The sequence below is a fragment of the Ruditapes philippinarum genome, unplaced genomic scaffold (genome assembly GCF_026571515.1).
Source record: "Ruditapes philippinarum isolate M1 unplaced genomic scaffold, ASM2657151v2 ctg1679_1_1_1_1, whole genome shotgun sequence".
NCBI classification, from domain to species: domain Eukaryota; kingdom Metazoa; phylum Mollusca; class Bivalvia; order Venerida; family Veneridae; genus Ruditapes; species Ruditapes philippinarum.
In genome coordinates, this window is record NW_026860676.1 from 81,639 (window position 1) to 105,415 (window position 23,777).

Below are 23,777 nucleotides of genomic sequence, written 5' to 3' on the forward strand. Positions count from 1 at the left end.
TGGTTCCCACCTAGCTGACCATGACCTTGTTGTTCTCAGGTTCTTAGTCATCTAGACGCTTATTTACAATCACTTGTTAAAACAAGCGTCTGGAAGAAGAGAGAAGGAAATCCGCGGGACAATAAAACAACATGGCGTCAGTAGGTCAAAAATTCATGTTTTGTTGAGCTTTTTTAAATAACTCACATTTCAAAGCATTAAGCGCAACCAGTTGTTGTTGTTTGGAAAAAGAAGATACCTAAATGCCTGGAATCGAAAGCATTCATATAATCGCGATTGTCATCAATGTTTGATTTATTATCTCATGTATCGTTTCGTCAAAGACCGATGTGTTATTTCTCTCAATCTATAAATTCAAAAATTCACGAATGAAACTGAATAATTATGTAGTTTAAGACAGTAGTGAATTATTATTCATTAACCACAAACTCTATACTCTCTACTTTTTCCAAAGCACACAGTCCCATTTTCGCAAATTCGATATCGATCCTTTTCATAGCTCGGTCCAGTTGGGTGGCAATAATTCCATGACGACCATATACTCCAGGTACCATCCATAACTGGAAAAGAAGAATTTACAATAAAAAAGTGATAAATACTATTTTTAAATAAGAATATACAAAGAAAAAGTTTTATGTATCACTCATTGTAAGGTCAAGTGTCACATTAAAATTGAGATTTGATTGGATACATGTATATTTCACTATTTATGTATTGTTGTTGTCGAATGTAATGTGAATAATCATGATGTTTTTATATTACAATTTCTTAGTTTCTTTCCAAAATATTATTCATTCTTTCTGAAGAAAAAAGAAAAGAAAAAAAACCTTACATAAAGCTATTGTTTTTCAGATACTCACTTTTTCTTAAGACTGATAATGTACATTAAATTGGAATGATACGCTTCGTACTTTCACAGGACGTCTTCCCGTCACATTGTGCTATTTCAAATGAGCTGCCAGTGCACATGTTTCCTCCAATAGAAGGTTCCGGATTATTACAATTCCTGTGTCGAGATTGTATTCCTAATTTACAATTTAGAGTGCACGTTGACCAATATGTCCACTGCCCCCAGGCACCATTTGTAACTTAAATAGATGCGATACTTTGTTAAGTAGAAAAAAACATCAATTTCAGAGTTACTATGAGAATTTAAAATGGCGATTAAAACTCATTTACGGCGTCATTTGTTCAACAGGGATTAAAACTCTTTTATTACTTAGATAACATAAATATAATTATTTGTTAAACGGATCTAATGAATGTAAAATACGATAATAAATCATTAAGAAAATATTTGCCTTACTGTTATTACGTATATATTGTTTGGCCGATTATCATTTTAGTACACCGTGTTTCAAGTTGCAAATTAGAATGTCCGCTTATAATTAATGGATAAATGTGATCATGGCTTGCAACATCATTTCTATCCGTGTAGAAACTACAAAATAAATAAACATGTATCCAAGATTACCTTGGCAATGTTTATCGTTACATAAGCTCACTTCAAATGGTTCCCCCACACAGTATTGCCCGAGTAATGATGGCAAAGGATTGTCACAGAGCCGCGTTCGGGTTTTTATTCCCTCGCCACATGTTGCACTACACCTGGTCCAAACATTCCACGATGACCACCCACCGTCTGTGTAATCGATTTTAAAATTGTTATACATTAAATGTGTTTTTCCATTTTGAAAATGCAGTCGGAAATGTCATCTTTTTTCACAATTGTAACTGACAGAACATTCTGATCTTAATGACTCATTTGACTAAGATAAGCAAATGTGTAAGTTGTTAATGATCATTTGTAAAACTAATCATGCGGTTTCGTTTATCACAGTCACAATGCACTATAGACATATGTACAACTTTTGATATTACTGTACTCGATAGACTTTTGCAACTTTTTTTATAACTATAAGTGCAAGCCATACGAGCTTTTCCTGACATAAAACCATGTTTTGAATAAAAAAATGTCTACTTCAAAAATTCAATAGCGACGTCAATGTTAAAAGTGATATACAATGTAGAATAATTGTAAAACAAAATTATGTTAATGACCATAAAAAGTATTGATGACACTACTGACCTTGGCAAGCTTTAGTTAAACAAATCCTGTCATCTCTTGATTCTCCAAAGCAATGATTTCCACATCTACTCGGATAAGGATTAGAGCACGATCTGTCTCTTCGTTGCATTCCGATTCCACAGGTTACACTACAGCTACCCCAAGAGGCCCAACCAGACCATCCGCCGTGAACTTAGTAAAATAATAACGCAAATAAATATAATCCCCTGATCACTGTTTAATCTTAACAACGACGCAACCACATTGCATTTAATACATAATCGTCACTGTAATACATTTAACTAAATATTTGTAACACCAGTAGTAATTGGACTTTCGACACTTTTATAATTTCTTAAAACACGGATGCTGCAAATTTATTACTCAATATTCTTTCTTATCAAGGAAAGCATATCCATTTATTCATTCTAATCAAGGAAAGCAATTGGCAGCATAAAGGTCTTCAGCAAATTATATAAATAGAAAAATGAACTTTATTCGTTATCCCTTAGGTCACACTCAATCAAACCGAGTCTGCAATTATTATGTAATTTTGTTGTGATTAATGCTTCGGAGGGATCACTTTATTTCAAGATTTTTATCGACTGTTTGAGGAATTTACAAGTCTTAGAAATGTAAATACATGTAGATTATTAGCTTAAATTATATTAAAGAAAGGTATGCGCAAAGCATGTTTTGTCAAACAAGATCTTTGTTTATCTGGAGTTATAATTACCAGGGCATGGCGATAGTTCACAAGATTTAGTGTTGTGTAAATTACCAACACAATCTAACCCACCACCTGACGGAGATGGCTCTGTGCAAGTCCTTGAACGTGATTGGACTCCCTTTCCACATGTAACGTCACACTTTGACCATGCCATCCAACTTGCCCAAGAGCCGTCGTCTGTTTTAATATAAAGTGATTATAATAATGTTGTTTTATTACTCTACTCTTCTTTTTTGTTGAATTTTTGTGTTAAACATGACGGGCGGCTGATAATAAATGACACTTCAATGTATCACTGAATGACATTTTTATAATCACATATATATTCATCCAAACATCTGTTTAGGAAATTAATAATAATTATGGGTGTCTAAAATAGCAACAGATCAATGAGGGCCTCCTTTCCGATAAGGCAACCAACAGCCCTTGAGCGGACTGAAAAATAAATATAAAACTAACATGGAATGAAAAGTATGAATTACTTAACCAATAGCATTTCAATATTGCATGCTGAGTAAAATATCATTCGTGGTTAGTGGTAACACACAATTGAATTTTAGCGGTCTGAAAAAGTACTCGCTCAGGCTGTCACTTTTAATTTTGTTGGACCGCGAACGTTTACTTTTGAAAGGCCTGCTAACAATAACAAAAGTCAAAAACATAGGAGCTGGTACGTTGTCCAGCAGTTAAGTGCTGGGCTTGTAATCCAGGAGTCTCAGATTTACTCGTGCCCCATAACTAACGATACCATAGGTTATTTGAATATGAATCAACGCTTAAAAGCATTTCATAATTAGGAAATACACAATGCTTTTCATAGCTATTTTAAAAGGTCAGACATAATACATTTTGTATTAATGCCAGGTGCAGTAAAACATTAATTATGTTTTAAAGATAAAGTAAGCTTTACCTAAGTTTCAAAGTAATACGTGAATGATGCATCAAAACAGTTTGGTAGTATAAAAGGACATATTTTAACGCATTCTTTTACAAAACTTTGCCTCTTGGCTTGCGTAAGCGATGTTGGCCATAAACAAATATTCAAACAGTGAAGAGTTTAGTAATTATTATTCATGTTTATATCTCAGCATTTTATCAAACTATAAGATACTAGTAGTCGATGGACAAGAATAATTATAACAGTCATAGCAAAAGATGGTATTTTTGAGTCCTTATCGTCCATCCCACCATCCGCCCTAGCAATCTTTATGATAGATACAAATGCTTCTTATCTATTTGATAAAATGTCGGACGAAAATTTTTAACAAGTAGTAGATACAAAAAGGTTATTAATTAAAAATACAAATTACTTATAGGCAAACTATAAAGAAATATGAAGATAAAAAGTAAAAAAAATAAGATGACGTACAATAATTACACAATCCACAAAATCTGCGACAGGAAATTTTTGCATGCTGTGTATCCAAACATATATTTAACATAGCTCCAACCACTGCACAATTGGCCTTTGGGCTGTCTTTACAGTGCGGATCTAGATTATGAAATAATGTCAAAATTTGCACGTTTTAAAACGATATTTTTATTCCTTTTACTTATCTTTTGTATTTGAAGAGAGCTTTTGAAATATATATAAATTTGAGTACAACGGAAAAATTTCTGTGAACTACTGGATGCGTGCTTTCAAATCAAATACTGAAATATTTCTTTTTAACAACCCTCTTTTTATTTAAACTTAAACAAATTCACCATCATTTATTTGACATACAAATGTATTTTGATACGTGAAATATCACATACAGGAGTTCTGACACAGCTGTCTGTTACAGTTTTGGTCCATGCAACACTCCGTGCAAGTTGAGTCCGTAGGAGAAGACCGACCCACTAGTGACCCCGTAATTGCGGTTGGTGTTGTCATCAAATTTGAACACATCTAAATGTACCAAAATTAATCTGCATTATCAGTTGTTACCACGGAATGTGTCAGTTTAATTTGAAATATTCAAAGTTAACTTTACATTACTATATATATATATTTAAATTTATTGTATTGACTTCCACATATAAAATAAATAGAAAGACTGACACTTTATAATTTGAACGGTTTCTATCATATTGGAACAGTTTGACCCTTCATTAACAGGTGAAGCAGATTATGGACATTCGGTCATTTTATTTATGTTTTAAAGTGATCAACATATAGTCTCTTGTTATTAGTAAACAGTGTTTTGTCTCTTTATATACACGTTTTAACATTATGAAAGATAGATTCATCACACTCCCTAGCAGAAGCTTAAGCAGTACTCAGTTTTCAACATAATTAGGCATCAGAATCAATCACCCCGAAAAATCTAACAAAACAGAAATAAAATTTGGTACAACTTTAACCTCTGCCCACAACACTTTACACCTGCTCATTTGCATGTCATATTAGAGAATATAAGCATTTATCATGAAAATCCGAATCCAAACAATGTCAGAAATGGTATAATGTTTTGAAAATGTAGATTCATTCATTCTCTTGAACAATTATTTCTTAAAACATAGGTTGGTGTATATTGTTTTTCGATCGTAAGAACAATAAAAAAGATAAACAAGATTGCCCAACACGGCAAAATTGCAAATTGGTGCAGACTCGGTTTGATTGAGCCTGGTCATGAACGTCAATGAAAATGGCATACCGTCCACGTCCCTGGTACCGGCTTAAACAGAATTCAACATTTAATCACGGAAATGGTAACATTTTGAACTTAGTGGCATCCGCAGATGTTTTCATACGGCGGTCATCATAAAACCTTCAATGTGACACGTTAGTGCCATTCAATGGAAAGCCGCATATGGTCCCAATATAAAACATGCAATGGGCAGAACTTTATGAAATGGAATTTTGAAAGGGGATCAGATGTTGTGAAGGTTGCATATCACAGATAAGACGTCAAAAGACAATTATAAAAAAAAACAGGCATTATATCCAAAGCGTGATTATACAGTATTCAAGTAGGAATACTGGAACCACCCAAGTTGAAAATTGCCAAATACATGTATAAGAAACTAAAAATACAACAAGCATGACTACACAACAATAATGTCGGAAAATATAACATCTTTGATTATATGTACGGGTCAAAAAAAAGTTTTATAACACACTAATTTTGACCAGGTTAATTGTATATCGCGGGAAAACATTTTGGCGTTGCCACAATTTGGCTGATAATAAGACTAACTGTATATCTTAATATATCAACTCATTCAGTTCCACAAATATTCATATGCAAAATGTTGAAATGACAAGGATATTACGGAAGGTTTTCGGAATTGTTAGCACGGACTGTAAATCTAAATAATTAAATTACACATTTTATATAATTAAATATGAAGATACCACATATGCATTTGTTAATCATATTAATCATTGGAAAATCCGGGAAAACGTTTAGATATAACTTACTTTCGCTGGTCTGCATCCAAACGAAAATACATTACCAGTTGCCGAATGAGTGTGTTCTGCGTAACATACCTACAAGTACAAAATGTATAAGCTAAATGAAATGCGAATATGAAAATTTTCTAAAAATTTAATTAGAACAAATCATCAAAAACATCGGCGGCATTATTTAATAACCTTTTCTTAAACTGTTAAAATTATTCTTGTTTAATACTTGTTTATCAAACTATTCAATTAAATAATGTTAAAAGTAAATGTAGAACTATGCTTTAAGTAATTGTTTGTTGACCTAAATACGCGTGTATGACCAAGTGTCAAGTTTTCAAGTTTATTCAGTCAATTGCTGTTTATTTATGTTGTTTAAATGCTTCGTAACATTATTGCTAAAATAATTACCGCATGTTATGAAAAAAATAACAGTGGTAAAATGTTCAAGCATGATATAGAAAACGATTAGTTATTTTGAGTACAATTGAATTTCTTTGCCCGTCGTTTGTAAGCTATGAAGATCATACAAATACATCTAATACTCCCAACGATTTCCAACAATATCTTTTCCTAGGAAATACCTGTAATTATACAATCATTTGAGGAAATGCGTGTCAAACAATAGAAATATATAAAAAGAATGTATACCTCTCCAGACGAACATGTTCTTGTAGCTTTACATTGTGGTATTGCAGTTGCATTTATACAGGTAAAACAATCCAGACAGTCTGAAACAATTGTAACAAGATAAGTAAGGTTAGTTGTGATTATTATTCTCTTATTGTGTTGAAGAAGAAGACAATGGGGTATAAGATATAACACAATACTTCAGTTATACAGACTAAGGTGTTTGAACTTGTAACGTTGACCTAGCTCCATACATCATATGCTTGCCGATATGCTTGCCGATATGTCCTTACCGCGGACATATTGATATGCTACAATGAAGTTAAACAAACAACGAACTGGCAAGTTCTCGACTTTCGTCTTAGCGCGACTTTCCCTCATGGTGATGCGGAAATAAACAATAAAAGTATTGTACCATTTCAAATAATGTTTGTGATATGGCCTGGATATGATAAAAACACCCCTTACCGAATGACATCTGTCACAGTTCAATGTTTCCGTAGAAAAAACAACTTTATACGAAAAACTTATATAATGTAATTGTTTACTAAGAACATATAGCAGTATAGCTTAACTAGTCTTGTATTTTTGCTATGTAGAAATATCACATAATTATAATGGTAATGTTATATACTGTACTCCTCTACTTAGGAATGCAATCGTTAAGTTTTTTCGTGATAAATTCATGTACTAGAATACATACCAACTGGAAAGCATACGGTTCGAGATCATGTGATTTAAAAGAGAAATAAGGAATCACTTAAAAACAACAAGAACGACAGAGTTTGAAAATTGAACATTGAAAATGTTGCAGGCTCGGTTTGATTGAGCGTGTTAATGGACGGTACTCGAAAGTGTAAGTGACCGTCACCGCCCCCCCCTCCCTTGACATCATGTGGCTAACATGAAATTCACCACATTTAATTTCATTGTTTGTCCAAATTTGGATATACAAGTATTATAGATAACACACATTCATAATTACTTACCGGTTTTCCGTACAAGATAAGAAAAAGCAGTCACTGCCACAAATACTGAAACTAAAAAGTTAAATTAGGTTCTTTAAAGTCAACACTTGCGTAACTTTACATTTCTTAACACATACTATATTCTAATTGTCTAAGGAAGAAAGGATTATAATGCAGGCTTTAAAGAAGAAAGAAATGCATAGATTTACCTTGTGACAAAATCTTCATAATTGATTGTAACTAGTAGGTTATCTTTAACTTAGAACAACAATCATGTCTAGACTCAGATATCAAAATTTAAGTTTGTTTGAGTTTTACTTTCTGCTTACTAGGTTATCAAAGGGGTTGCAATTTTATGCTCTGGACAAAAGTGCTGTTTAAAGTTTACAAAGGATAATAATGCAAAAATAGTGCAAAACAAAATAATGGTCTTTTGACAATTCATACAATAAGTATGCAATCCATACATCAATGAAGTTTTAAGTTAACAACTTTAATACTTTATGCCGAGAGTTCTCATGACATTCTCGTTTCGGTGAGCAAGGTCTCTTTTGAATACCGTGTACTGGTCCTTAGGGATCTCTACTTGCTCTTTAAATATTCATAAATTCTTTAAACGCAATGATAATACGCCAGCCATGAATTGACTTATTCAAATTTAGCTGTTTCGCTTCTTGTTGCACTTAGGCTACTGCCGCCATTACACTCGTTTTGGTGACGTTACACACATGCAAAATATATCTTACTCAGTTTGTTTTTTGTCCGCGGATTTTGCAAACAAATATTCAAAAGGTCATACTTTCTGTACTAGGGAGTGAAATTTAAATCTTTTTCGGCATACACACACCGATGCTAGTACAAAAAGGATACAATAGTTTCGATAAAAACCATCATGAACTGTTGGAGGAGAAGCAGTCACAAAAGATAACAATTGCAAACAGACTGACTATCCAACGAATGTGCTTACTCCAATTAAACACCTGTGAATTTTTTTTGCTGGGTATAAAATACGATTTAATAAGAGCAACTCTTCTTAGAACATAGTGATTTATATATTTTGTTCATGTGGCCCAAGTAAAAATATTTTATACAGGTCTGTGCTTTGATTGTATTAAAGATTTGCTTCATCTTTGACATTGGATTGGAACATCAAATTAAGTGACAAGAATCACGGCACGATTATAGATATAAAATATACTTAGTATATATTTAATGATCTTCATTTGAAACTAAAATAAGCAAATGAATATACAATCGCAGTTGTAAAATTTGTTGACGCATACCACTTTTTCTGTCCTGTAGTACTGGGTCACGACGTTGATTTTGCTCCCTTTTTATCAGAGAATGTGTCATAGATCTCTAACTTTAACTTCTAGTAGGCTAACTTTTTATGTTAAGAAGAAACTAAATTATTAAAATAAGCAAAAAAACTGTAAACCTAATCTGCCATTGTACTTGGGGTGCTATGTATAGGTTTACACCAAAGAACCTTAGAACTCTCAAACAAACAGATAACACAATATATCAGACGGAAGACAAAAAACCTACTGGAGTCACAGGTTTGGTAGATCCCTTCAAAAATGCAGATCGGTGCTTCTTGGTGTTTTATTTGTATGCTTCTTGGATGTAACGTTTGGTTATTGTTACCGTAAAGTAGAAGGTAAGTGCTATTTATATGCATTTCTATCAAAAAAATGATAAATGACATTACCGACCCAGCTCTCCAAACAAAGTTTGAAGATTTTAGTATCATAACAGCAGATGTCAAGCTGTAAAATGTTGCCCTTTACTTCAACCCTATGTCATCATAATCCGAACACTTAATGTGGACGGGTCATGTCTGTATTTTGCCATGTCGGTCCGAAGGCCGATTTATCCGACTTCATTGTGTCGTATCTAAACTCCTAAACCCTACAATGTGTTTTTTTCAAGCTTTTTTTCTCTCAAAAGTTCACCATAACAAGCACATGTTCAGAACCCATGCCGCCGCTGTGTCGGCTCAAGATCAAGGTCAACCTTTGGAAACATAGCCATAGCAAATTTGCATGCGCTCTATACCTTCTTTACCCTTGAAAAAAAATTTCCTCAACAAGACGATGTGGACATATTTTCGTTATGACGGCTTAAGGTGAATGTCATCATTGTAAGTAAAAAATCAGGCAAGTTCATGTCCGCTTTAGAAATTCTATACACCCTAAAGGTTTTTCTTCAAACTTGTCTTAGAGGTCACCTCAATACGGTGTGCAGAACGCCAGCTGCCCCTGTGTCAGTTCAAGGCCAATGTCACCCTTAACAACGCCAAATATTAGACAATTTCGTTTGTGTTCGCCAAATACCCCTGAAAGGATTATTTTCATGATAGGCTTGAATGTTCTCTACATCAGGGTGATGTGCAGAGAAATATGAAAAGGAAGAGCAGTAAAAACCTAGCGAAACAAGCTTACTTACCTATGTATTGACATAACGACAATCTATTATCACTGCTGTTAATGCAATAGTACCGGAAATGTTTTTTTAAATACTTTCCTCGCTTATTGCAGATGGAGATCATTGCACGCCTAAGGATGGCATAACAATGTTAGACGGAAGTGAGCTACTTTTACCAGAAAAGTGTGAGAAGTGTACATGTTCCCGCCACACTGATTCCTCATCCTTGGTTTTGTCTTGCTGCGGGTAGGTATGATACTGATATCAGTAGAACATTGAACTTTTAATTTTGTAGTGTGCCAGTTTCAGTTTGCTTCTCGGAATAGAGATGTAAGTTGGAGGATCTGGCTAGCCGCAGTTAACTGTCATGGAAGAAAATAGCACCAACACATGTGTTTGGGTACCATTATAGGACACTCTCCAAGCACAATATGATATTCTTTACTACAAAATAATTTATTTATATTGCCTTTTGAACGAGCCTGTGGACAGGTAGATAAAAGCCTAATAACAAATACAGGGGATATTCTAATCAATGGTTGTTGTAATACGTACGATGCGGACATGCATCCATTTAATCGGTTTCACTTTCAATGAGCTGTATCAGTTTTAATTTTGATGTTTGAAAGCATCATCAATTTATTTTCTCAGTTACTCTTATGTAGTTGGAATAATAAATCACGAGGCTTAAATCTCAAAAGTTCAAAAGACGTGAATGTTGAAATTGAATTTCGTGAAGTGTCGGAATTCATGAAAAAATCTTGAAATTTAATCGTTCTTCACGAAAATTTCCAAGTTGAAAAAGTAATTTTTTAAAATAAAAAATTTTAAAATTCCCCAAAAATGTAATTATACTTGTGTCGAGTAGAATTTTCACCTTTCTTGTAAATTTAGCTAGTCAAAGTGAAATTGTTGGTAATTTTTTAAACAAATTAAATTGTATGCTTTTTTCTCCGATATAGATACGGTTAACGCAGGGGTTTTGGGCCACCACCGGGTTGCGAATGATTGCTGGGGACGGGACATGCTCATCAAAAATTGTTCAAGCCCTAGATCTTCAAAAACCTGTGTGTTGTAAAAGAAAATTATTTGAAAAAATCGAAAAATTCCTTTTTTTTTTCATCTTTCCAGATTTCCTGTACTACAACCAGACACGGCATAAAACAAAACATTTGCATAAAAATTTCGCACGCAGGTAAACATTAACGGAGAAGAAAACACAAATAATTGGATATATTACGGCTGTTGGTTCCTTTTTATATGCGTGTCTCACGAAGCAATGTTAAAAGTGCAAATATAGTAAAGCCTATTTTTATTATCATAATATATAACTGTCAAATGGCATCAACACCATCGACAAATGTTTTTTTTTCTTATACTAAATATAATAGATAATAAAATGCAGAGTTACCATAGTACATATTTATTTTATGCAATAATAGCGAGAATGTACATTTTTGCGAGCATTTATATCTTGAAAAGCCCTCGAACTTATTTTAACACTCACCCTGCGGACTCGAGCTTGAAATGCATTCTCGCACTTCTGCAGATGTGAATGCACGAAAACAGGTACGTTAACCCTCTTTTCTCCTTTTCTCCTACTTATCTATGTGAGGCATGATAAAAAAGCAGCAATGATATCAACTTAAATGGGAAGAAAAGAAATTAAGATCACAATTGTTTTTAAAACACAATCGTAAGTCTTTACTGGGTGATTTTAACACGCATAAAAAAGTGCGCACATATGCACGCGAAACCGGCCCGCATATACGCCGACATGTTTAAACACGGGGGAGAATCACGCCGTTCGTTACCCAAACAAACAAGATGACGGATGCAGTCAAAAAGTAAGGTTATTTTCCTTTTTTTTTCTTGAAATTCTTGATGTTCTAATGTAAAGGTACATATAATAACCTTCTCCACAATTTTCCTGGCACACATGATTTCATTTAATAATGTTTTATCCCGTACTTCATCTGAAATGCGCGTCTCAAGATTCGAAGCGAGATAATTTTCCACCGGTTTGACCGTGGTAACGTACGGCTTCTTCTCTAAAAGTCAATGTTCCGTTTACATATATGTATTACAACTGAGACCACTGACTTTAAAAAGTTGTAATGTGTCGTCATCTTAGCATGCATGCCCATTCTGGCTAGAACAACCGCTGAAAATATTAAATCGGGGCATTTTTTGGAAATGATAACGTATGGTGCACAAAATATCAATGATAACGTACGGCGCATTTTTTTCTGATTAATGGATTTTCTATATAATAGAAAAGTTACGTTTACCAGACATAAGAGGATGTGTAGAACCAAGTAAAGAAACTGAAATAAACAATTTAAGTTCCCAGCTGTATTTGTCATCCAATGAAAAGGCTGTATTTCTTAAAATTCTTTGTGTAAATTTTCATAGAAGAACAAAAGTCGATGATATATATCAAAGTCGGTTTAGTCCGTTCATAGCATCCTTATATTTTTCATGGTGCTTCATAGAACCGCGTTCGTGGAAATGGACAGGTATAGTGACGAAATAAAGTAAATTTAATGATGCCAAATAAAGTTTGACACTAACTATGTTTGTATTCATCAGTAGCTTTTGTTAAGAAATAAAAAATATTCTTTGGTCGCTATCGCTCCCGTCGAAGTTTCTAATTTCTGTAGAACAGCACGGATGAACACAAACATATTCTTCGTAAATACTATTTTAATAGTAGCGTAATAATTTTTACAATCGTTCTGTCATAAAGATAATGACGTCATCTGAGCGCATGAGCGGTCTGACATTAAAGGTTTCAGACGGGTTTTCCGGCATGGATAAAAACATCGAAATCCAAATCTGATTTGAAATTTTATATTTCATGGCATGTAAAATGTTTACCACTAGAAATTAATAAGCAAATTCCAATGTCACTCTTTTATTGCTGATACCTGCAATACTTTTTGAAATTGTTGTTTTGTTGGGGGCGTTTGTGGAATATGATATAAATGGTAGCGTTTCAATATTAACCGCCCGTCAAACAAACAGGAAATTTCTTATTTACTAAATTTATTTAAGTTTAAGTTTTTTGGATAACATTATTTTCTAACTCATTCAATAAATTCAATATAGAACCTACACTCATTCATTACTTTTCTTTCAATGAGCGACCAGATTGAATAAAGAGGCTCATCTCATCTGGGTGTAAGCTAGTCACATTCTCTTTTTGTTTTGTTTATGTTTGACGCGGTTTAAATATTAAGATTTCCTTATCAGAAATTTGTTAAGAATGATTTAAGACTTTTTCTTTGGAAAACAAAAATATATCAAGCCGTCCGTAGCTTTTAATATTTTTGGTCGACTGAATGCGTTTCTTCTTTCTGATAAGGGGATAATACCATAATTATCGCACAACACTGGCGAAATTTAATGTGAAAACAACAATACACAAATGTTTCCTGAAAGTGGAGGCTTTTCTTTCCATTCTGCATTTTATGCAAACTATTCTCAAACTATACACGTGTGTTTTAATTGGAATATTAACAACGAATATCTATTATGCCGCCAGCTAGAAAGATATTTATACCCGATGGTGCAGCATTGTTCAATTAATTATTTCTAACCTGACAAACATTTTTTTCAGATATCTATCACTTCCTATATACAAAAAATTCATCATCAGCTGACTGGACAAATGGAAATCCACTTAGTTGAAAAATGCGCTGAACGTTATCATTGTTATTTTGTGCGCCATACGTTATCATTTCCAGAAAATGATATTAATAATTACAACGGTAAATCTAGCCAGAATGGGCATGGATGCTTACTTGATAACAGATTACAACCTTTTAAAGTCAGTGGTTTCAGATAAAATACATTTATGTAAAAGAAACAGTGAATTTGAGAGAAGAAGCCGTAAGTTACCACGATCAAACCGGTGAAAAATTTCTCTCGCTTCGAATCTCGTGACGCGCATTTAAGATGAAGTACGGGACGAAGCATCATAAAATAAAATCCTGTGTGCCAGGAAAATTGTGGAGAAGGTTATTATATGAACCTTTACACTAGAACACCAGGAATTTCAGAGAAGAAAAGGAACAACTTACTTTTCGGCTGCATCCGCCATCTTGTTTGTTTGGGTAACGAACGGCGTGATTCTCCCCCTTGTTAAAGCCACCAAAGGGAATATTATGAAATGTATCTTTACATTAGAAAAACCTTAGATAAATCTGTAAAACTGAAACTAGTTCATTCATTGATCATAGAAATGGGATGAAGAAAGATACATCTTATCTATAAATACAGAAATAGTTTCTCTTTTCACTTCTGTTTGCTTCATTTTAAGGTGCCCTTGACGGGTCATTTGCAATGCCATTTGTGCAAAGTACGAATGCATCGCCACTTCTCTAATTGCACTACAAGAGTACAGGAGTCATTTGGACGGGGAATGCATAGCCCATTGAAACAAATATGCTATTATTTGATAAATGAAGAATACGTCGCGGCGAATAGGTAAAATGGTAGATGTTAAGACTGTGTGTTGAAAATGATTAAAGAATTCTCAACAAATCGATGCATATATGTGACCAAGCTTACATTAGGTGTAACCAGAAAATCTGGATGTTATTGCGTAATTGTTCTATTAAGATGATTAGTAACATTACAAAGTGTGCGATTAAGACCACATAAAAGCAAACATTTCTCAAAAACTATACAGAAACTCTTCTCCTCATAGTACCAGAGCAAAGCTTGTTCTTGTTGTTACAGGTTGACTACAGGTGGATCGTACCATTACCTAAATAAAATTTAAAATTTTACTTGTGGTCATGTCAAAATTGAGGCAAAATGAGGATTGATATTATCATCCGGGCAGGCAGCAGAAAAATTCCTACATAATGTCATTATAGGTTTCGTTATCGTGTAGATCATTCTCTGGTAGAATATCTGTTGCCGCCTATACAAAATGTAAAATTGTAGATGTTTTGGTCTTATCTCGACCGGCAATCAAAAGTACAGACATTTAAGGATAACCAACCAATATTTTCGCCGTATGTGAACGACTTATTATCCCATATGATTTCTGAATCACCTATGACAGACGAATGACGTTTAGAGTCAATGTCCAAGATTAATTGTTAAGGAAAAATTAGGCCCCGAAGATCGGACAATGCCTGTGGTCTCCATACTCAGCTAAAGTTAAGAATTAAAACATCATGAACAAACGTTACATTAATGCATATCTATCACAAGCCAATCCTATGGCAACTGTATGGTGTGCAATATCAAAGAACGAAAATGATTTTTTTTCTATAATTTATGTCCAGTATTTAATCTATATTAAAGAATGCAATTAAACTTATTGTGTTTGAAGAAATAACTATACAAAATATTTTGGCATGTTCTTATCTTTTCAAAAGGTGTCACAAATTTAAAACTTGAGGTTACTATAAGCATTTTGCTTCGCTATCAGGTAAGTAGCCTAAATAATAACAAGAAGAAAAACCAAAGTTTTTAAAAAAAATGTGAAACTATATATTTGAACTTGCTGCTATATATCTGACCCCTAATCACCTTTGAACCTGAACAGTAACAGATAAGATAAGATCATCTTGAGTCGCAGTTTAGTAAAATTCTAAAAGAAATGAAGATCTTTCTCGTTCTCGTTTTATTTACTTGTGTTATAGATGTAACGTTTGGTTATTGTTTTGCTAAAGTAGAAGGTAAGTGTAATTTATAGACATTCTCATTCCAATGATAAATCGTAATTATCCGTAATGTCATTCGACAATTTTCGTTTAGGGCTATTTGCGTTTAGTAAACCATATTGTCACTTAATTTTTTTTCAATTGTTTCGTTAAATGTCTTCAAACCAGGACATTTTTTTAAAAAAAAAAAAAAAAAAAAAAAGCCCAACAGTTTATCGAAAATAATAAACCAAAAATCACCATTTACCTAGACTTCACTTTGATTGTTGTGAATTTTAACAGTGGTGTCGGGGTTCTAAAATGGGTCACATGATTACGATCTGAAACCGAAAATGCGTCTAGCTGTAATCCATTACTGTTTAAATTTAGATGGAGATCATTGCACACCTAAGGATGGCGTTACAATGTTAGCCGGAAGTGAGCTCCTCATGCCGGAAAAGTGTGAAAAGTGTACATGTTCCCGCCAATCTGATTCATCCTCTTTGTTTTTGTCTTGCTGCGGGTAGGTAAAATTTTTTAATGATAACATTCGTCCCTACTCACCATTCGCATTAAAACGTGACCTCTTGTGGCTGACAAGTTGCTTTTAAGGGTTGAGGCATCAAAATTGCATCTGTGTGATCGTAAGATGCGACTCAATGGGTTTGAAGCACCGGATAGTGCATTTTTTAAGCTTTAGCGGTGAGGTGGTTTTGACCCCTGGTGTTTCTGAAATTTGTAACAACCGAGGTTAGCCAAAATCATCTTTCTTGTTTCGCCGCCATGTGACCTAAATTGTGTTGGTTCGCCGTAAAACCAAACATTACAAATAAAGCCCCAACGTGCATATGTTGCTTGAAAAACCAATCAGTATTGTCACAAAGATGGTTTACTTTAAAATTAAAATTTCTTTTGTTTATGTAAAAACCATATACATGTGTTTAAAAATCGAACATTTTGTTTTTATTGTTTCGTTAAGTTTCGTTTCGTTTCAAATACACTGTAATTTGTATCGACCATTTATGAAATTTATTTAATTTCTTTATTAAATACTGGCATATGAAACTGATGTAAGTAGTTATTAATTCTAACCTTAATCGTTTTTTTAAGTATTGTCTTATTATTAAAACATAACCAATTTAGAAATATATTCTTTACAAAATTTAACAAAAATAACTTCAGCATAAATGTTCTCTTATGTGCATGATGTGGGACAAATTCTCGACGGTTTAATTTAAGACTAAAATTTGTATTTGTTAGTGTATGGTACATTATGATTCATTTTAATATTCATTTGTATTACCTTGTATGAAACTAGAACTTAATTAATTAACAAGTAAGCTATGAATGTCTACTCTGATGCGAATAAGCTCCAATTTACCTATTTTTTTGTTCTTGTACAGATATGGTATACATGGAGGAGTTTATGCACCACCACCGGGATGTAAAGTGATTGCCGGCGACGACGGATGCTCAATTAAAATGGTTCAAGCTATAGATCATTCACAACCATGTGTACAGTAAAAGACATGAATAAAATTATTTATATGAAGAGTGAAGCTTCTTGCATCCAAATAGTTTGATTCCTTAACCCTACCCAAACCACCTCAAGAAAAATACAACACACAAAAACTAATAAATGAATGAATGAATGAATGAATGAATGAAAAAAAAAAATAATTGAAAACAATTACATATAGATAGTGGAAACAATCAGATAGATGTTTTGGTAAAACACAAACTCTCCTTTTTAAATTTGCATATACATAACAAATATCGAGTAATTTATCCGAATAATATTTTTTCTTGGGCAGTGAATATAGTTCTCAAAAGTTTAGCTGAAACTCTCCAGCGATGAAACAATTTTCATCCTTATCATATATTTTTAACTATATTGTCTTATAAAAAGTAAATATAGTGGCAAATATCAATTATCTTTGTATGTGTACGCCCGATAATTGCGAAATTTACGTAACGTTTCCTACTCGTCTATAACTCACGTGACGATAGGTATATATAATGTGATCAAAAATTGCGCCCCCTGATACAGTGAAAACTGCTTTCTTTATTATGGATCTTTTTTAGAAATATCCTTTTACTCTAAAGTTACTTGTTTGTTAGGTTATAAACACCATATTTATTGTACACCTGATATAAGTAAAAAGACTTCTAAACATCCAACACACCTGCTGAATTTATAAAAAGGATTTACACATCCTTGAATTATTAACATTTTGTTCGAAGTAAAATCGGACTTTAAAATCAAAATTTGGGTAACCAACAATATCCTGGTGGAAAAGGCTATTCACTACCATCAGATATGGTTTAATATGTTGACGTTTGACATGTTGCTGACTGAATAAATTATTTAATTATTCCTATTGCACATTAAGTTAACATTAAACAAGTAAACTCGGGAAACAATTCATACAGTTGTTTTTTAAATGGAAGAAAACCCCATATTTACTGACCTGCATCGTAACGAAAATTTATAATTAGCACTTATTTGATGAAACTGTTCTTCGAAGCATACCTTTCTATGAACAAAACTATATAGATTTAATTTACTTCTTAGAAGTAAATATGCAAATTATTTGCAAATAGCAGATCAAGTTTATATCTATTACAATGTGTTTTAAGAATACGAAGGAAAAGCCATAACATGCTTTTGCTTGTGTTTTACAATTGTCTTTTATGTTCAAATTTGAAATATCCCCATAGTTACAAAACTTTTCTTATAACCACGTGTTCTGAAATAGCATAGTGATTAGCGGATCGCAACGCGGTTGAAAGACACGTGGCTCTTAATCTATTCATATTTCTTTTTGCTGTAACAATTGTAACGTTTGTAACGCATGTATATGAAACTTTCGTATCGTTACATTTGTAGCAATGCTGTAACGACTCTCTAACAATATTGTAACATCTATGTAACCATTCTAATGCTCTTATACTTGTAACATATTTTATTTCACTCCCAATTCATGTATAACTGGTTACAATGTTTTTACAACTTTGTAAAGACATTGTAACATCTACGAGATATGTTCAAATGGTTTTTGAACTATTGTTGTTTTTTCTTTGTTTTATAAAATCAAACGTGGTTTTAAATTATATAAATCAAAACGTTGGTTGTCGTTATTTCTTAAATGAAGTTTTACTTTTATCCTTATTTTTACTAAACTTAGAACAGAAATAAAATTGTCACATTAGGGTAAAAATGTCGTAGATCTGAAATTGATAATTATGTCTGATCGTTCTGAAATTATACGTCATTTAGGCATCAAATACTAAGACAAACGAGTTTTGAGTAGCAGTGGTTAATAGCGTTAATTTAGAATATGATGTTAAGAGCAATATAAGGCTAAGTTTTAGCGCTAGGAAAATGATAGCAAGCGTTTCGCGTAAAATGGTTGGCCGTTTTCTGACAATTTTCTGGAGCATTTTGTATTTTCTGATCGTAGATCAGGAAATACAATGCTGACATTCAATATCTGACACAGATTTTCACGACAAACCTAACCTAGTAGGTCTCAGAACAGCTTAAAACTAGCGATGTTAAATAAAGAAATATTTTTTTTTAAGTAATCAACACATAAGAACGCATTCAAAGTTTAAAAGTAGCATTGGCTTATAGAATTGTCAATAAATGCACAGTCACAAATTACGGGTATGAATATCATTTTAATCAATAAAAATGCTATCTTAGCGCTGTCGATTACCAAATACTTCAGAGCGTAGTACACAAATAAATCTGACTGTCGAGTAGTGGAATATATACATGTCGGACTGTTTTGGCGAGAAAATTTTCGCTAAATTATTTACATCAGTGTTAAACAACAACAACAGGTTTATCGGGAGGGAACAAAATACCTCGATTACAAACCCGAAATGGAAATTCTAAATTTAGAATCGTTTGACTTTATGCAGGCTTTATTCGTGTTACTTCCCCGTGGTGCAGGGGTAACGCGCATGTTTATGGTGTGAGAGTCTGAGGTTCAAATCCCAGTCGAGGTAACTTTTATTTTTTAATGTCTTTTTTAAGAAAGTAGCCACGATATGCAAGGATAAGGTGGTGGCTGTCATAAAGAATAAACATGTATCAAACTCAAACTGTTATAGTAAAAATTCTAAACGAATTCGCTTCATCTCGGTGCCCTGTAAGATGAATTATAGTATATAAAAATAAAGAGGATACAGGAAAATGCATACAGATATACAATTCGATTTAGATAAAGATCAGAAAATACCACAGAGCTTGCAGCCTTTTGATTATTCTAGTTTGGAGGCTCTTTTCTGCACACTATGAAGCCGAAAGCCCTAACATAAGCAACATGTCCGGGATATTTCCGCATGGTATAGTCGTTTTCTGACCGGCTATTTGTTATTTTTGTATATAAAGTGTATATATTTTCGTAAAAAACACCATTTTCTAGAGCTAACTGTTAAAACACCATTTGCCGGATTATCTAGGTTATTGTCCTTTTTACGAACATTTACACACTTTATATACCAAAAGAACAAATAGCTTGTCAAAAAAGACCATTTGGGACATTATGAGTGAAACCTTTATTTCACCAAAATTGTTACAAATTTTACTGCATTTACAAGCGTTTCATAGGTGTTTACTTAGTGTTTCGCTTGGAAAAATGACAAGTGTTTCTTCAAACTGCAACCATTTTGTACCCTATCTGTTAAGTATGACTAGATATGATGAATGCTATTTTGTTCTAGAAGAATTAAATTTTATGTGATTTCGAATCATATATTTCACATTTGCCAACGACATCTTTCTATAATTCTCTGGTGCTTTGTCGAAATGTATGATACTAAATACTATCATCATAATTACATATTTTATTACAGGCCTTCCATTATAGACCCTTTCACTTTAATCTTTATACGTAATATTACTCAATTAGTTCATAAGCAAATGTTTCTTCTTCTGAATTTCAACCGTCATTGTTTCGGATGGTATAAATTGTCAAGACAAAAAAAAAATATTTTTCAACCATGTCAAAAATGCATTCATTTACGTAGGACTTGAAAAAATATTAAGTGACAAGAGATACAACCATTGACACCACACAACAAAGCGATAAAAACAAAATATTCTTGTATGCTTGTATATAATGACTTTTTGTTTCCCATTTAGTCTGGTTCATTTTTTAAATTAAAAAAAAAGAAGAATTTACTTACCAAAGTGCATACCGTAAGTCTGCTATGATGAAAATGTACAGTGATCTGCTAGAAACAGCTGATAGCCGCCATGTGACAATAGTTGTAATGATTGATTTAAGCGCCGCCTTCGATACTATCGATATACCAATGTTACTTGAAATCCTACAGAAAGACTTTGCCATATAGGGGATTCTATTAAAGTGGATCGAATCTTATTTAACCAACAGAGATATGAAAGTTGTCATTGAACAGTCCTCGTCGGATACTGAACCACTGAGGTTCGGGGTTCCCCAGGGTTCTTGTGCTGGACCGGTGATATTTACTCTCTATATAGCTGCCCTTAACAAAATAGTCCAGAAATATCCGGCGGAATTGTATGGATATGCAGACGATCATAAAGTGGCATTTAAAATTAGAGCTGGTGACCATCACAGTGAAGAAATCGTTCGCCAAAAACTCACTGTCTTAATGATATTGTGTCATGGATGACCAGATTTAAGTTAAAAATGAACAATAGCAAAACAGAAATCATCATTTATCATGGTACAAGACATCAGCTGAAGAAATTGAAAATTTCCAGTGTCAATGTTGACGGGGTCGAAGTCAACAGTGTTGACAATGTGAGAGATCTTGGAGTACAGATGACCAGCACTTTAAGTTTTGACATCCATATTCAAAAGAAGTGTCAGATTGCACACATGCAGTTAAGACATTTGAAAGCAATCAGAAAACATCTCACTCAGAAATCTGCAGAAATCCTTGTTCACGGTTTGATTCATTCACATTAAACTTTTGCAATGGATCTCATCCTCTATCCACACTCAGTTTGATATACCATCAACAAATTCTAAACTTGCTTATGGATCTTTGGCTATTGTGGGACCTAAATGGTGGAATTCATTGCCAGACTATCTGAAGGACATTTCCAATGAAAATCAGTTTAAGGCCAAACTTAAAACATACTTGTTTGGACTGTTTTTAAACTAGAGTTGTAGATTGGCTGTGCCATCGAGACTGGGTTTGGGAGTGTCTTGATCAAGCATATGTGTATAAAGTCTTAATACTGTAGTACAGCGCAATCGAATATTTAATACATTTTTGCGCTATATAAATGTCTTGTATTTGTATTTAATCTCTATCACATTCGGTCCGTTTCTATGGCGCCCTGTTTGAAGTAGTTAAAATATCGCTTGTTAAGATTTAAGATTGACTAAACCTCTTTTTGTTTTAGGCCGACTATTCGAAAAATAGGGAGAGCTATTGTAATCACTCAGTCGGTGTCGTTGTTGGCGTCAGTGTCACACTTTGGATAAGTATTTGCGTGCAGGTCGGTATCTCCAAAAGTACTGAAGGGGAACTTACTTGTTTGAGAGCATGACAGGTGGTTTCTATCAAAGTCCCATAACTCTAATGTGGATTTTGACAAAACTATTTCTCTTTTTTAACTTTGAAAATTCTACATTCTCTATGCCCTTGTTTTATTTGCAAGGACTGAGACTTATTTATAGATAGGTAGCGAGATTTACATTATCTTTCGAAGATTTTTCACGACAGTACTGGTACTGTATGTAAGCTAAAGTTATCGAAATAAACATGCAAGAATTAATGTTAATCATCGCGAAGATTTTACATTTTGATTCTCACGAGGCTTAATGTTAAGCATGCGACAAATGCAACTTCGAATGGCTCCAATAGTTTCTTGAATGAATGTAAGATCTTGCTGCTGTATCTATAAAGATACAGAAAGGCTACACAAGACTTTTAGATAAAAACATCTTGCATGTCAAAATATGCCCTTTAACTGGCACGAGCAGGACACCGTGAATTTCAGCTGCTAATAGCTGTCGTATAAAATATACTTAAAGGTGTAAACCTTTATCAATATCAGTGTGCGTGGTCCTATGTATAAGTATACATCATACGACTTGAAATAATCAGATAACAGTGTATATAAGGCAAGACAAAAGTGATAAGATTTTATATCTCTTAAAAAATGAAAATTACTTTAAGTTGGTAAATTCGTTTGCTTGTAAGAAGTAACGTTTGGTTATTGTTATCATAAAGTTGAAGGTCAGTGATACATTCAAAGTTTGGTATATGGTATGTACTCTCAATCGAATATCACTTTGTGGAGAGCTTTTTTTGTCGACACCTTACTACAATAGCAAAGAAGATATTGTATTGAATTTCAAATAGCGAAATAATAAATTACGGAGTAATTCTTTGTACATTCATCGGCATATGTTTTGTGCTGTTCCTTACGGAACTTTACATGTATTAGATTTTTAAGTTTGTACTGTTTTTAATATGCTTAACATTGAACATTGTATATTTTCCATCAATATCGTCATCATAAACATTATCATCTGCATCTCTGTCGCCCCCCCCCCCCTATCCCCTGATATGATATATCCTGTAAGATAGATATAAATTGCGTATTTTGTGGAAATCATGTTCATGGGACGGACCAAGGCGTGATAATTAACGGGACCTTTACCTGGGTACTGTTTGGGATTGCGTATATTGAATGTCGTTCCTTATATACTAAAAATGACAGAAAACCAACGAAACTGAGCAGTGTGACGCAAAGCTATACATGTACATGTATTAGTAAATTACAGCTTTATGAGAGATAATGACATTTCAAAATACACAGTAATAACGACATATCATTCATATAAAATATGTAACTAAAACTACCATTTTAGGATTCAAATTTAGA

At 33.4% G+C, this 23,777-nt stretch overlaps 2 protein-coding genes across 2 annotated transcripts; one reads left to right on the forward strand and one right to left on the reverse strand.

Moving 5' to 3' along the window:
* Positions 1-116: 116 nt before the first annotated feature.
* Positions 117-8,100, reverse strand: LOC132713022 (coadhesin-like). Its single transcript, XM_060695460.1, has 11 exons — positions 7,994-8,100; positions 7,806-7,856; positions 6,838-6,917; positions 6,205-6,273; positions 4,557-4,689; positions 4,168-4,290; positions 2,805-2,975; positions 2,090-2,260; positions 1,475-1,642; positions 912-1,088; positions 117-560 (listed from the first exon to the last, which is right to left on the reverse strand). The coding sequence occupies exons 1-11, from the start codon at positions 8,010-8,012 to the stop codon at positions 418-420; spliced, it is 1,305 nt and encodes a 434-aa protein (XP_060551443.1). The 5' UTR covers positions 8,013-8,100; the 3' UTR covers positions 117-417.
* A 7,649-nt stretch (positions 8,101-15,749) lies between these two features.
* LOC132713023 (uncharacterized) lies at positions 15,750-17,423 on the forward strand. The gene is made up of 3 exons (XM_060695461.1): positions 15,750-15,910; positions 16,265-16,397; positions 17,278-17,423. Exons 1-3 carry the CDS (start codon positions 15,832-15,834, stop codon positions 17,396-17,398), a joined length of 333 nt encoding a protein of 110 aa, XP_060551444.1. The 5' UTR covers positions 15,750-15,831; the 3' UTR covers positions 17,399-17,423.
* Positions 17,424-23,777: the final 6,354 nt, after the last annotated feature.